The sequence below is a fragment of the Sturnira hondurensis genome, unplaced genomic scaffold, assembly GCF_014824575.4.
Source record: "Sturnira hondurensis isolate 20B ecotype Veracruz unplaced genomic scaffold, ASM1482457v3 Scaffold0022179, whole genome shotgun sequence".
Taxonomy (NCBI): domain Eukaryota; kingdom Metazoa; phylum Chordata; class Mammalia; order Chiroptera; family Phyllostomidae; genus Sturnira; species Sturnira hondurensis.
In genome coordinates, this window is record NW_028094810.1 from 1,351,543 (window position 1) to 1,365,370 (window position 13,828).

At 52.9% G+C, this 13,828-nt stretch overlaps 1 protein-coding gene across 11 annotated transcripts in view; it reads right to left on the reverse strand.

Annotated features, from left to right (window-relative positions):
* The window catches only part of UNKL (unk like zinc finger), a 52,698-nt gene that overhangs the window by 5,850 nt on the left and 33,020 nt on the right, over window positions 1-13,828 (reverse strand). For 7 of the 11 annotated variants that reach the window (XM_037034689.1, XM_037034693.1, XM_037034688.1 and 4 more), the window contains 3 exons: window positions 9,551-9,728; window positions 2,021-2,113; window positions 425-652 (listed from right to left, as the gene is read on the reverse strand). In XM_037034689.1, the coding sequence (XP_036890584.1) occupies window positions 425-652; window positions 2,021-2,113; window positions 9,551-9,728 (499 nt within the window). Of the gene's footprint in view, window positions 1-424; window positions 653-2,020; window positions 2,114-7,228; window positions 7,317-7,389; window positions 7,412-9,550; window positions 9,729-13,828 lie in introns of those variants that run through there. The other 4 variants (XM_037034699.1, XM_037034698.1, XM_037034691.1 and 1 more) reach the window with 4 other exon arrangements.

Consider the following 13,828-nt stretch of genomic DNA (forward strand, 5'->3'; position numbering starts at 1 on the left):
TGTTTTTTTTTCCTGTTTTTCCAAACCCGCCTGCTCTGGCAGCGGTTTCTTCTCCGGTCTCTGGCGGCATCACACCTCCACTACCTCAGAACTGCACTGCCTGTGTTTGAGCCATGCAGGCCACACGGCGGTGTGGTCGTGGCCGGCGGTGTGGTTGTGGCCGTGTTCCACACACCGAGGCCTGGAAGAAGCCAACGAGCACACCCTGTCTGAGCTCCAAAACATCGGTGTGGAACCGGCAGAGGCACGGGCAAGGGGTCGCCTGAGAGGAATGCTGAGACCCACACCACAGAGAGTGTACAGGGCAGTGTGTCGGATCCCTCAATGGGAGGGCAACGAAGCGGGGGCAGCCACTCAGGCCTCAGTTCACCCAACAGTAAACTGTCACTATAGGGTGGCCCCTCCCCCGTGAACCCCAGCTCACCTAGGGAGTTGTAGGTCGAGGCTGAGGAGCCCAGCACCCTGGGCTCCGACTTGAGGGACGGTGGCTGCTGGGGGGGCGTCATAGCCGAGGAGACAAGAGGCCCGGACAGAGGCTGGGAGAGCGAGCTGAGCGGGGAGGTGGACAGGGAAGACGAGGAGTGCAGGGACGGGGAGCGGGCCAGGCAGCCTGGAATGGTGACAGGCTCTGAGCCCCCCAGCGACCTCTGACCTGCGCAGAGTGGAGGGGCCCAGTTAGTAAAAGGCAGCAGCAGCCCTCTGCCCAGGAGGCAGCAGGCAATGCCTCTGAGCAGGGGTGCAGCAGCTGGGGCAGGCGTAGACGGGGGACAGGGAGTCCCAGGCTGCAGCAACCATGTGCAGGTGCAGAGACAGAGCTGCCCCCAAGCTGAGATATGGCCACAGCCCTCAACCGCTCAGACAAGAGGCAAGTGCACAGGACCCGGGGCTCAGCAGGATTCTCACAGAGGCCAGACACCACTAGGCCCTGCCAGCCTGCCTAGCCACTGGCATGGCAGTTTCAATACTCTTAGGGTCACCCAGAAATGGATGAATTTGTATTAATATCAGAAGAAAAAGATGAGTTTTTAGGTCAAAGGAAATGATTCAGTATACAAGGTCTGTCCAGAAAAAATTCTAGCCATTGTTAATATAATAAGAACAGCTTGTACTACATCGATGTAACCTGGCAGCCAAGGAGGATGGACTGGAATGCGCATGCGTGAACAATGACAACTTCACTGTAGTAGTCAGTGGGGATGGTAGATGCCACTGTGTGAACATGTGCACTGTGTGGCTGTCACATTCACAATGACTAGGTAGAGCAACAAATCTGCATCAGATTTTGCATTAAATTTAAACATTTCTCCACAGAAATTATTCAGATGATTTAGAAGGCTGCAGCTATGGGCAACTGGTGATTGGCAGCTCCATCACACAATGTGCCTGCTCATGCATCATGTCTATGGGGAGTTTTTTGGTGAAACATTTAATCACCCAGGTGACTCAGCCCCTTACAGCCCAGTTTTGATGTCCTGTGACTTTGGGCTTTTCCCCAAACTAAAATCCACCTGTGAAAGATTTTTCAGACCATTGATGAGATTCCGGAAAGTATGATGGGGCAGCTGATGGTGATTCGGAGAACTGTGTGAGGTCCCAAGGTGCCTACTTTGAAGGGGACTGAGGCATCATTGTCCCACATACAATTTATTGTATCCTGTATCTTCTTCAATAAATGTCTATTTCTCATGTTATGTGACTGGACACCTTCTAGACAGACCTCGTATGTTAATACATCCATCTTCATGCCAATGCAGTGATTAAAGTACCTCAGAAGGCCAAAAAGGCTGGCCATCCCTGCCCCCAACCCTGCACACCCCACACCCTGTCTGCGCAGGCACTGCCTTACTCAGATGGGAGTAAACTGAAGAGGTGAGAGGCTGACCCTGCCAGGCGTGCAGCGGCCTGGGGGAGCGGGAGGGGGCCTCTCCGACCCCAAAGCCACTTTAGTAGGATTCTTGAAAGGAAAGGCCTGGCTGGCCCAGGGCCACCTGACAAGAGCACCAGGTGTCATCATTCTTACCGGTGGGTCGCAGGTCACTTCCGTCCTGCTCGTCCAGCTCCTTATCCAGGGGGGCGAGGCTTAAATCACTAAGATGCAGATCTACGGCAGAGCCTGTCCAACAAGACACTGCGTTACTGCTCAGAAGCACAGATCACTGCAGCAGGGAGCATGCCTGGTCTGGGGCTGCGGGGACATCCCGCCTCAGGGCTGGGGGCCCAGAGTGCACCCCTGCCCACAGCCCTGGGAGACTCACTCTTCCCCCTATAACCAGAGCCTCCAGGGACCCCTGAATCACATGCCGTGCCTGAGCCATGGTCTCACCTCACTGATGTCTGCTTTCTGCCTTAGATTTCTGATCACTGGGTGACATTTCACCATGGAAATGTAACTAGTAAAAAAAATTCTGGGAGGGCCTGACTTGTCCATGGGATAACAGTTCACAATGGTGTGAGGTCACACTGGAACTGACACAGGGACCACTGACCTCCACACCACGGGTCACGGCAGGGAGATTCCCATCCTGTTCTCCCCAACCTAGCACTGAGCAGGGTCCCTCCTATTTCCATTCTGTTCCACCGTGGCCGCCAATGCACCCCAAGCACATCTGTTAACAAAACAGGAATGGAATGATGGGCCCCTTAGAGCTGGCCCCCCACTTCCCAAAGCTTTCCTCAGAAACCCTCTTCTGCAGGAGGGCCCCCGACTCAGCACAGAGCAGGAAGCTGTCTTGGGGTGGTGAAGTCAGGCCAGCCCGCCCCCAAAGCTAACACACATCTCATGAATTTCTGAGGTCATGCAGGGTCAGCTCGTGGAAGGCATGGGCAAAGGACCCTTGGGAGATGGCCAGGGAGGGGCAGCAGGCACTCCTGGGATCCAGCCTGTGAGCCAGAGCTGCTTTCCCCACCCAAAGGTAGGCCAAGTCCACAGGAGAGCTTGGTGACATTGAAGACACAGCACACAGGAGTTCCAATGCTAAGCCCTGTTCTCCCCCAACCCCAGCTCTGGGGACCCACTCTCTCCCCCCACAGCATGCCCCCCCCCCGAAGCAGGTGGATGTGTCCTATGTGGCTGAGCCCTGACACTCTGGTGGCTGAGGGCCCCTCAGCCTCCTATGATGCCTGGCCAAATGCACCAGGTCTCATTTCAAGAGGCGACAAACCACCCTACCCTAGCCACCAAAACAGACATCACAGCCCAGGGGACACTCCATGTCCCCAGACTTGCTGCCCTGGGTGAATGAGCTGGGCTTCTGGAGGCTCCCGCCTCTGCCCTGCCCCTAGCTGCTTGTTGCCAAGTGTCACAGAGTCCCCTAGAGCATGTCTTATAACCAGGTCAAAGCTGCCCAGAGACAGGAGCCCCTGCCTAGTCCTGACCACTTCCCACACTTGGCTTTGCCCAGATTCCAGGCCGCATCAGAGGGACAGCCACGTCCCCTGCACCGGGTCATGCCAGGACACAATTTTGGCCCAGGCTGCAGGAAAGAACTACTGGGTTGGGGTTGTTTTAAACAACTGCTCTCGACTCTATCCTGAGCAAAGGCTAAGTGCGGCTCAAGGAACAGAGGAACCCATCTGCACTGGGGAAAAGGCTGCTGCCTTTATAATGAGTCATTTATTGTAATCAGCAGGGAATATGGGGTAATAAAGAACATTAGTCCCCAGCACACACAAATCCATGGGGAGCCAGCTGTGGACACAGGTAGAGCAGACCTGGGGTCTTGCCCAGACTGGCATCCCAGGCTGCACTGCTCCTGCCCTGCTCAGCCTCTGTGGGGACCATGCAAATTGAGGGCAAGGAGGGCTCCTTGCTGATGAGAGGTGCTCCGGAGTGCACACCGGAAAGAAAGCCACTGGATCCAGCCTTCGTGGTGTGAGGCCCCGTGCACACACCGGAAGGCAGAAGCAGAGGGACCTTGCATCTGGGACATGAGGGAGCGGCACGGCACAGCAAGGCCCAGGGCCTGCATCTGTCTCCTTGTTTCATCACTGCTGCTTGCAGAGGCGACCCCAACCTGGCCACACTTGGGAACCAGGAACCAAAGCAAAGGAAGGACCATACTCTACCAGTCAGAGAGGGTGCTGAGCGGACACTCTGAGGGCCTCGGCTTTCTCCCACACCTGGAGCACTGAGGCCAAGCTGCCAAGTCACCTGGAGAGCGCTGTCCTCCCCCACTGTTGTCTGTCATCAGGCGTAGTAGGGAGGCACCAGGGCCCTGCCCACTCCCAAGGAGAAATTATTCACACAACTCTGAAGGTCTTATGTGGAAAAGCAGTGAGAATTCAGGGGGCTCCATCACTCCCACTTTACCTAGGAGTCCCCGGATTCCATCTTGGGAGGCAAGTAGGTGCTAAGCCTGGACACCGGCCCTGCAGATGCCTAACTCTGCAAGGACGACTGTGCAGGGAGCAGACACAGGCCCCAGCTGGTCGCGCCACAAGCTCTTTAGTCCCTGAAGAGGCCGTGGAAAGACAACACCGCTCACTGCGGCCTCCCGAATGTGATACCCACACAGCAAAGACAGCACCCAACGCCATAGCCAAGGACCAGGCAGTGTGAACGTGGCCTGCTGCCACAGTCCGTACGGAAAGGCCTTCAGGGAGACCTGGCAGTGGAGACACACGGGGGCAGTCCCAACCTCTGGCCCGCACTCTCCCTCTGCCTGCTCCCTCTCCCTATCAGCACTGCTGCTCAAGCCCTTCTCTGCCGACAGTCTCTCTCTCTCCACAGGCAGCTTCTTTCTAACACCCAGGAGCACAAGGGTCTTTGTGTCTGGGGGCTGCTGAAAACAAGCACCACATGCCAGACAGCTTCAAACACTGCAAATCCATTCTCCCAGTTCTGGAGCCAGAAGCTGAGATCAAGGTGCATAGGGCTGCATTCCCTCTGGAGGCTCTGTTCTGCCTCTTCCAGCTCCGGCTTAGTCAGAAACCCTTGGCCTTCCTTGGCTGGTGGATGCATCACCACGTGGCTGGCTCTCCTCTGTCTGTCTCCTCCTTCCTAGGACAGCAGTCACCTTGGATTAGGGTTCATGCTAATGACCTCAGTTCACCTTGATTACATCTGCAAAGACCGTTTCCAAATAAGGTCACATTTCCAGATTGGTGGCAGGGGGCAGGCCTGAGGGAATTATGTTTGGGGGGAACATAATTCAACCCACAATAATGAGGATCAACCTGGTGACACCTCTCCATCTGATCCATCCCCTCTGGGAGGCTGTGCTCTGGTGTTTGAATTAGCACCTCCCACAGACCCATAGCCCAGATCTCTTGGGACCCCTCCACTGTCAGACCTGTGTCCTGTTGCTGTGAATTCCACAAAGAGGGTCCAGGCTCTTGCTCACACGCACTCTACGGGACACAACCACAGCCCTGCAGGCTCTGCAGTCCCACGTGCAAGCCTGACCCTGTCAGTCCACCCCTTCTTCTCGCCATCCCATTTCCAGTGTACTGTTCAAGCTGCCGCCCAGGCCTTGCCGTCCAGCCCTGTGCCATGCTCCAAAACCCCTCTGGTCAAAGGCAGCCCCCGCCTGCTGTTGGTCCCTCTCCCCTTCCTCTGGGTCAATCTCTGGGCCCTTCCACCCTCCTCGGGAGCTCAGTAGCCCTTCCATGTCCAGACATATATGCTTTCTGGGGCTCTCACCCCCAGACGCCTCTCAGTATGGCTGCATCACCTCCTCCGACCAGGGAGAGGCCCCTCTGCTGTACTGGAGCCTTCTCTATCTGGGCACAAGTGCCTCCCTCAGGCTGGTGAACTTGGGCTGACTCACTGAGCACCAGCCCTGTGGGAACCCTTAGCTCCTCCTCCTCTTAAACACACATCAGCCAGGCCCCAAGCTCCAGCCATCTCTGCAGCTGCCCCTTCACGCCGACCTACACTGTCCCAAGAGTGATCTTGGCATCAGCCAACCCTGTCATGTCATGAGTCCTGCCTCCCCAGGTGGGCAGAACACTCACCGTCTGCTCTACCCTGCCCCACCCTGCCCCACCCTGCCCCTGCCCCAAGCAGCCTTCCCACCCCAAACTGGCTCCTCCTTTGTCCAAAAGTCATGACACTGCTATAGACTACAGCCTAGCATAGTTTCCACCAGCCCCACTAGTCCTGGGAGAACTCCTGCTCAGCCTTCAAAACCCTCTCAAAGTCTCCCCCTACTCCATTCCTGCACCTTAGTTTGGACTATACAGGTGCACTGAGCCAGGGCTGACTGACTGACTCACCCACCCTCTAAGAGCAAGCAACTGACCCCCACCTCTTCACTCTGCCCTGCTTCCTCCAAAAGAAAAGAGGCCCAAACCCACCCTTTGTGAGCTGGCCCAGCATGTCTGCTCAGCCCGGGGTCCCAAGCCACTGTCCTGAACATCTGGTCAGTTGGGCCTGAAAACGTGGGTTCCCCCCTCAGCACCTGCAGCCCTGGGATCAGGTCAGAGATGGCCAGCTTCAAAGCTTGCAAAGTTCCAGAAGCACTTTTTTGAATAACAAAAGCACAAAGGCATGGATGTATGAGAAAGCAAACTGGACTGCAGGAGCCTTTCTCACCTGAAGTGATTTATCTCCCTAACCCCACCCCATGACTCAGCACACGGGTGCATCCCTGCTGCCCTCTGAGGTGCAGAAGTGGCACCTGACCAACCAGAGCCTGCATTCACCTTACAAGGCAGAGCCTACTGCTGTCGGGATGTGTCCTGGCCCACTTTCTCATGAGCAGGGCTAGCGTCCTACCACATCTTACTGTTCCCTGAGGTCAGACCCAGATCTCCCGAAATATTCTCTTAAAGGAAGAACTGACTTTTAAAAAGGCTTTAGCACTCAAAAGCCAGAAGAACCCACATACATAAACTGTGCCATCTGACCTAGAACCAGCCTCAGCAAAATCCCAGGCACCACCCAGATGTTAAGGAGAAATTGTCTGGAAGCTGCTGAGTAATGGCCCTGGCAAAGCCCTGTTCCTGACATGACACAGCACATTGGAGAGGTGCCACGATCCCAGGGTCAGGGGACACACGGGGACAACAAACACAATGCACAGAATTAAAGGCCAGATTGGAGGACCCAGAGACCCGGTGGAGCTCCCCACGCCCACCTGGTCCAAGCAGTTCTCTCCCGACTACAAGACAGAGAAACACCTGGCACACCTGCTCTCTCCCGGCCTGAGTTTCCGACAGCGCAGGCACAGCAGGCGATTCGCTGGTGAGACAGGAAATCGTCCACTCCTGGGAGCAAGAGACCCACCTTCTCTAGGTGATGAAGGATCCACTGCAGAAGTCTCACGGCTGGTGCCCACGCAAAGACCAGAGAGCACCTCTGCAGAGCAGGCTCCTCAAGAGAGCATATCTGCATTTACCTCACCCCGCAGCCCCCAGGAAAACTGCTACCAACCCCTGCTTTCACACCTGGCGCACGCACCGATGGCCAATACGAGAGGCATCTGGAGAAGAGGGAAGGCAAACCTGCGAAAGGGGAAAGTGCACGGAGGAGGGGGGTTGGGGAGACGCACCTCACTTGGGGTGCTAGCGCGTGGAGGGGGCGCACATGCGGAGGGAGATCAGCGCACCACACCTGGGGGGGGGACATACCACCCGCTCCGCAGCTTCACGTTAGACCACCCGCACCAGGAGCCGCACGGCTGAGGATGCTGACTCACGGTCTGCTGTCGCGGTGGCGCTAGCGCCACCGCCGTGGATTCAAATAGGGCCCGCGGCCCGAGCCCCGCCCACCCCGCCCCTGAGTGACGCAAGCCTCAGACGCGCCTCGCCCCTGGCCCCGCCCCCATTACGCAAACCATAGTCGGGCGTGGTTCGCCCTGGGCTGAGCCACGCCAACCCCACGGTGGGGTGGACTCAAGGTTCCTGCTGCCCTTTGCTGCCAGTCTTGCCCGGCAATGAACTCCTTCGGTTACTATGTTAATGGTCACTATTTTAATCTGAAACCTGTTCATATGAAGTGAAAGGCAAAGGAAATAAAATCTGTCAAATGGCCCTGAAATGATTCCATTAAATCCATTAAATGCAGAATAGTTGGAAAAGGTACCTATTTATTTTTAGTTTATGGTAATGAATGAGTAACTTTAAAATGGATGTTTTAAATTCAGTGCACTAGTGATGACGTAACCTGAATGAAACTGTACTGGAGGAGAAAACAATGCAGTCTCCCCCTGTCAGCATCCAAGCAGGTGCAGCAGACACTGGGTCCCGGGGGTCCTCCACAGTAGAAAGGGCCCTCTTGGGGTCACAGGGCAGTTCTGAGCATTCCATTACTTTCTAAAACTGGGGCAGTAGTAGGCTATCTCTTCACACGTGACCTCAGGAGGGTGAGCAGAGAAAACTCGAGGATGGCTCTTAACAAGAGCAACCAAAACGTGCTACCCTGACCTTTAAATGGAGGCAGTGTTGATGCTAAAAAAAATTCACCTCTTCACTTCCTGGTAGTTGGTTCAAGAAATATTTAAGTCAGTGAAAGAACACACAGCAAGATGGTCAGTTACATACTTAAACAGGCTGAGACTGCCCCTTAGGTGCTAAGACAATGGCTGGAAAAATTACTAGAAATTATGCTAACTCCAATTGTAAGCTTTCACCTGTCCCGAGAGGCCACTTTCAAAGCACAGATGTGCCTAGTTCTATTTTCCACTCAGGTGAGCAGAACTGAATAGGAATTTCATTTTCCTGATTAATTTTTTTCTAATGCTCAAATTTTACTATTATTACCTTTATATTGGAAAAAGTAAGCTTTAAGTTAAAAATTTTTGCGCTTACCCGTAATGGTACAATTCTGTGCTGCCAGGCCCAGCCTCTCACTGGGCAGCCCCCCTCTCCTGCCAACAGCCACAGCCACACCCTCCCAGCCAACCCTGAGACGGAGAACTTGGAACCGACGCAACGCAGAGGCCTTCCTGGAGTTTCTCTGTACCAGACAGAAATGAGGGTGAGGGTCAGCTCGGCAATGCAGACAGCCCCCCGCTGGTGCCAGGTGCCCCACTGCCCTGATGTGTCCTAAGGGGGCCAGGGGGCCAGACACAGCCCACCACCCCCAGGACTGTGTATCCATTCTGCTCCCTGCACTTCCACAACAGCCCCCACATGCGCCCACACCCCCATATAGGCCACCACACCAATCACAGGTTCTTCCCAGCCCGACTCCAATCACATTGGTCATCAGTCCAGACCCTCAATGACTCCTAGCAGCTAAGGACCCCCAATAATTGGCAGCCATGCCCACTGCCTTCTGGCCTCATCTGTACCCCCTCTTCATCCTTGTTATGATCCCCTACCTTCTGGTGCCCTCACTGCCCCCAACTCCCATTTAAATTTCTCTCAAGCCTCCCATTCTCTGCCTCGCCCTGGGGCCTGGGCCACTGCCCCCACCTGAGGGCTTCTCATCAGCTCTGTACCACCAGGCTGCTGCTAAGGCAGGTATTTCCACAACCACATGCAATACAGCCCAAGTATCGCACAGACCACCAAAACTTGCATTCTGAAAGTATCCCTAAGTAGATTATTCTTCAAATGCTACAATGTAAGTGCTAAGTCAGGGAAACAAGAGTCTCGGGCTTACCTGGGATGGACTCGAGGGCACTGCCAGTGGGGTCCAGTGGGTGGGCACGCACCGAGAGAGCAGGTAGAGCGGTGGGGGAGGAGCTGCTGGAGCCAGCACTGGAGGCCAGGCTGGAGGCCACGCTGGAGCTCACACTGGGAGCAAGCGGGTGAACCACTGTGAACACCGCTAGGTGGTTCTGTGCAAAGACACAAACAGGATGAGCAGGCACACCTGCATGGACGACAGCAGCACGACCTAAACACACAGTCATAGACAGACAGAAGCATCGGCCGGCCTCTCTCCCCAAAGCAAAACATAAAGAAAGTGGACTGTCCCCCTAAATGTCTGGTTATTTACAATGACCATGACAAGCAGACCCACTAGCAGGACTGGAAACAAACGAACGCATCTGGAAGGCGTCTCATCAAAGGAACTGCTCTGCAGAAAGCAGTTTTCAAAAGCAGGCATTCAGCACTAGAAAACGACCCACCAACAGACAAAACACAGCCCCAGTCCCTTCTGAAAACACAGATACAATGGTGCCATGACCCCATTATCCAAGAAAAGTAAAATGGGGGCAATTCACATTTTCTTCATATGATAGGTAATGGTTAAAGGAAAAAGAGCTAGCCCAGTCTTGGGCTTGCAGGGTGCCATGCACAACAAAAACATGTGCTGAAAACGACACAGGGCGGGGCTGCGTGCCAGCCCAAAGGCGCTTCTGAAAGGCAGACTCTGGAGTCACTCGGAAACCTGGAGTCAGAGCTCACTGAGGTGAAATAGCATGAATATCTGGGTTTTGCTTCCAAATAACACAGAAGCCATGGCTGGTGTGGCACAGTGGATTGAGCACACACACGCCTGCGAATGAAAGGTCACTGGTTCAATTCCCAGTCACAGTACATGCTGGGTTGCAGGCCAGGTCCCTGGTTGGGGGTGTGTGAGAGACAAACAATCTCTCACATAATGATGTTTCTCTCCTTCTCTCCCTCTCCTCCCCTCTCTCTAAAAATAAATAAATAAAATCTTTAAAAATAGTAAAAAAAATAGTAATTCAGGAGAAGTTAACCCGAGGGTGGAGCAGCTACAAGGCCAACAAGGCAAGGGGTGTGGTTACTAGTTTGTCAGCTTCAGGGAAGCTTTTCGTACTAAGGAGTGTTACTGTGCATTTTGTCAGACAGAAATCTAGCACAGGACAGCTTCTCAAAGCGAATGTTTCTTGGTGCTGAGGCAACGCTCTCCGGGTTCACAGGCCCCTAGACCCCCACTGAGGCTGGAAAGCTCCCCCTGACAGACCGTGGGTCCACGGGTGCAGAGACCCCAGAACTGATCACCACTGTGTGTTTGTGGTTAAAATTTAAAAATAAGAACTTAAACTATAGAAGCCTGGAGAGCCTTCTTTCCCGACGCTTCCTGGAGTCACCCACAAGTGGGCTTTCCTGTCCCTCCAGTGGTGGTGTGACCACAGGCCTCCCATTCCTCTCTCCCTCCACTGGGCTGCGTGCCATCCCCAGAGGAGCCAGGAACCACTCTACCCAACCAAGGACACCGCAGATGCCCCAGACTGAACCCCACACACCCAGCCTGACCCGGAGCCACCAGCCTGAGGCACCCACTGTGGCTTTACCCACACATGCCAATTCACACTGCAGGAGGAGGTGCCCCCACAAAGACATCAGGTGACATTTTGTCCCCAAAATTGAGAACATCCTGGCGGGCACTTTCACCAAGGCCATGGCAGTTACAAATGTGTCAAGATGGGCTGAGCATGGGCACCGTCATCAGGGGAGCCTGACACACCCAGCAAGGTGGGGGCTGTGCCTGCCCAGTCTGCCTGGTTTATTTTCTCTTCTTTCTTATGGTAAAATATTTGGAACATAAAATTTACCACTTTAATCATTTTAAGTGCACAATTCAATGGTATTAAGTACATTCACGTTGTCAAGCACAATCACCACCCTCCATCTCTAACTTGTCTATCTTCCCAAACTGAAACTGCCCCCAACACTCCCCACCCCACCTCCCCTAGACCCTGGCACCACCGTCCCACTTTCTATCTAGGAAGCTGACTCCTCTATGGGCCTCATATGAATGAAATCATACATAACGTGGTTCTTCACAGCTTGCTTCCTTCACCGGGCACAGTGTCTCTGTTATGGACTGATGGTCCATGTTCCTCCAGGAGACATGTGTTGAAGCCCTAACGCCCCGTGTGACTGTGTGTGGAGATGGGGCCTCAAAAGTGGTGATTAAGGGGAAATGGGGTCAGAAGAATGGGATCCTCATCCCACAGGACTGGTCTCCTTGTAAGAAGAGCAGGAGACACCATGCACGCATGGAGGAAAGAATCTGAGCACACAGTGAGACGCTAGCCACCTACAGGCCACAGAGAGAGGCCCTGGAGAAGCCAAGCCTGCCCACCCTTTTGATCTTGGACTTGCAGCCTCCAGAACTGTGAGGAAATACATTTGTTATTTTAGCTGGCCAGTGTGTGGTATTTTGTTAATGGGAGCACTAGCTAATGGTCTTCAGGGCTCACCCGTGTTGCAGATGTCAGAATTCCCTTCCTTTTCAAGGCTGAGTAACACCCCGCTGTAGGTGCGCACCACATTTTGTTTATCCCTTCATCTGTCTGGCACCTAGGATGCATCTACCTGTTGGCAATTCTAAATAATGCTGCTGTAAACATGGGGGAAACAAATATCTCTTTGAGACATGCTTTTAATTCTTTTGCGTATACAAGGTCTCTCCGAAAAAAGCCCAGCCATTTTTAATATGAGAATGGTTTGAGCAACATCCATGTAACCTGGCAGCCAAGGAGAGTGGACTAAAATGCTCAAGTGTGAACGACGACTTCACTGTACTAGTCAGTGGGGGCAGTAAACGCTTGGGTGAGCATGTGTACTGGGTGGCCATCCGATTCAAAATGACTGAGCAAGTGGAGCAACGAATCTGCATTGAATTTTGTGTTAAGCTTGAACATTCCTCCACAGAAACTATTCAGAAGATTCAGAAGGCCGCAGCTAAGGGCAACTGGTGACTGGCAGCTTCATCATGACAGTGCACCCGCTCATGTACCATGTCTTGTGCAGAGTTTTTGGAGAAACATCAAATCACCCAGCTGACTCAGCCCCTTACAGACCAGATTTGGCACCCTACACCCTCTAAATTTTCCTAAAACTAAAATCACCTTGGAAAGGGAAGAGATTTCAATGCAATTTGGGAAAATACGATGGGGCAGCTGATGGTGATTGGGAGAACTGTGTAGGTCACAAGGTGCCTATTTTGAAGGGGACTGAGGAATCACTGTCCTATATACAATGTTTCTTGTCTCTTATATCTTCTTTAATAAATGTCTCTATTTTCCATATTACATGGCTGGATACTTTCTAAACCTCATATATCCAGAGGTGAAGTCACTCTATCACATGGTAGTTCTGTTTTTAATTTTTCAAGGAACCACCCTACTGTTTTCTAATGCATTAAAGCTGTCATTTCTCCACACCCTCACCAGCACAGTATTTACTGGTGGGTTGTTTTTTTTTTTCAATTAGTGTGCAAGTCATATCTCACTGTGGATGTGTTAGATAGGACAAGGATCTTAAGGTCTGAGCAGTTCCAAATGTTATTTCTTGCTAAATGTTAAAACACAGCACAGTATTTTGCAGCTGCAGCAGGGAACCAGATGAGCTGAAAGGAGCTCAAAGCATGAAAGGAGCCAACTGCAAAGAAGAAATCAGCACGCAACTGACCAGCAATGCATGTAAGCAATGGCCAGGCCTCCCCTACGGGAGGCAGAGCTTTGATATAAATCCTGTCTTTTTAACTTGCTGTCAAGTAAATAAAACTACTTTGTGACAACCACCCCTCCTTCTTTGAATAGAGCACCCTAAGTGGTGAACCCCTTGAGTTTGGGAACATATGTGAGCTGCATTTCCCTGATGACCCGTGGTGTTGAGCATCTTTTCATGTGCTTATGGGCTATTTCCTTTGGAGAAATGTCTGTTTGAGTCCCTGGTCCATCTTCAATTGGGTTTTGTTGATGTGGAGTTGTAGGAGTTCTTTGTAAGTTGTGGACACTGGCTCCTCACCAGACACAGGGTCTGCGGATGCTTCCCCCATTCCACGGTCTGCCTTTTCACTCTGTTGACGGTGTTCTCTGACACTCAAGTACTTAAGTCTGATGATGTATAACTGATCTCTTTTTCTCTTTTGTTGCCTGTCTTTGGGCATCATGTGCAAGAAATCATCGCCAATCCCAGTGTCATGAAGCTTTTCCATCTGCATGTTTTGAGT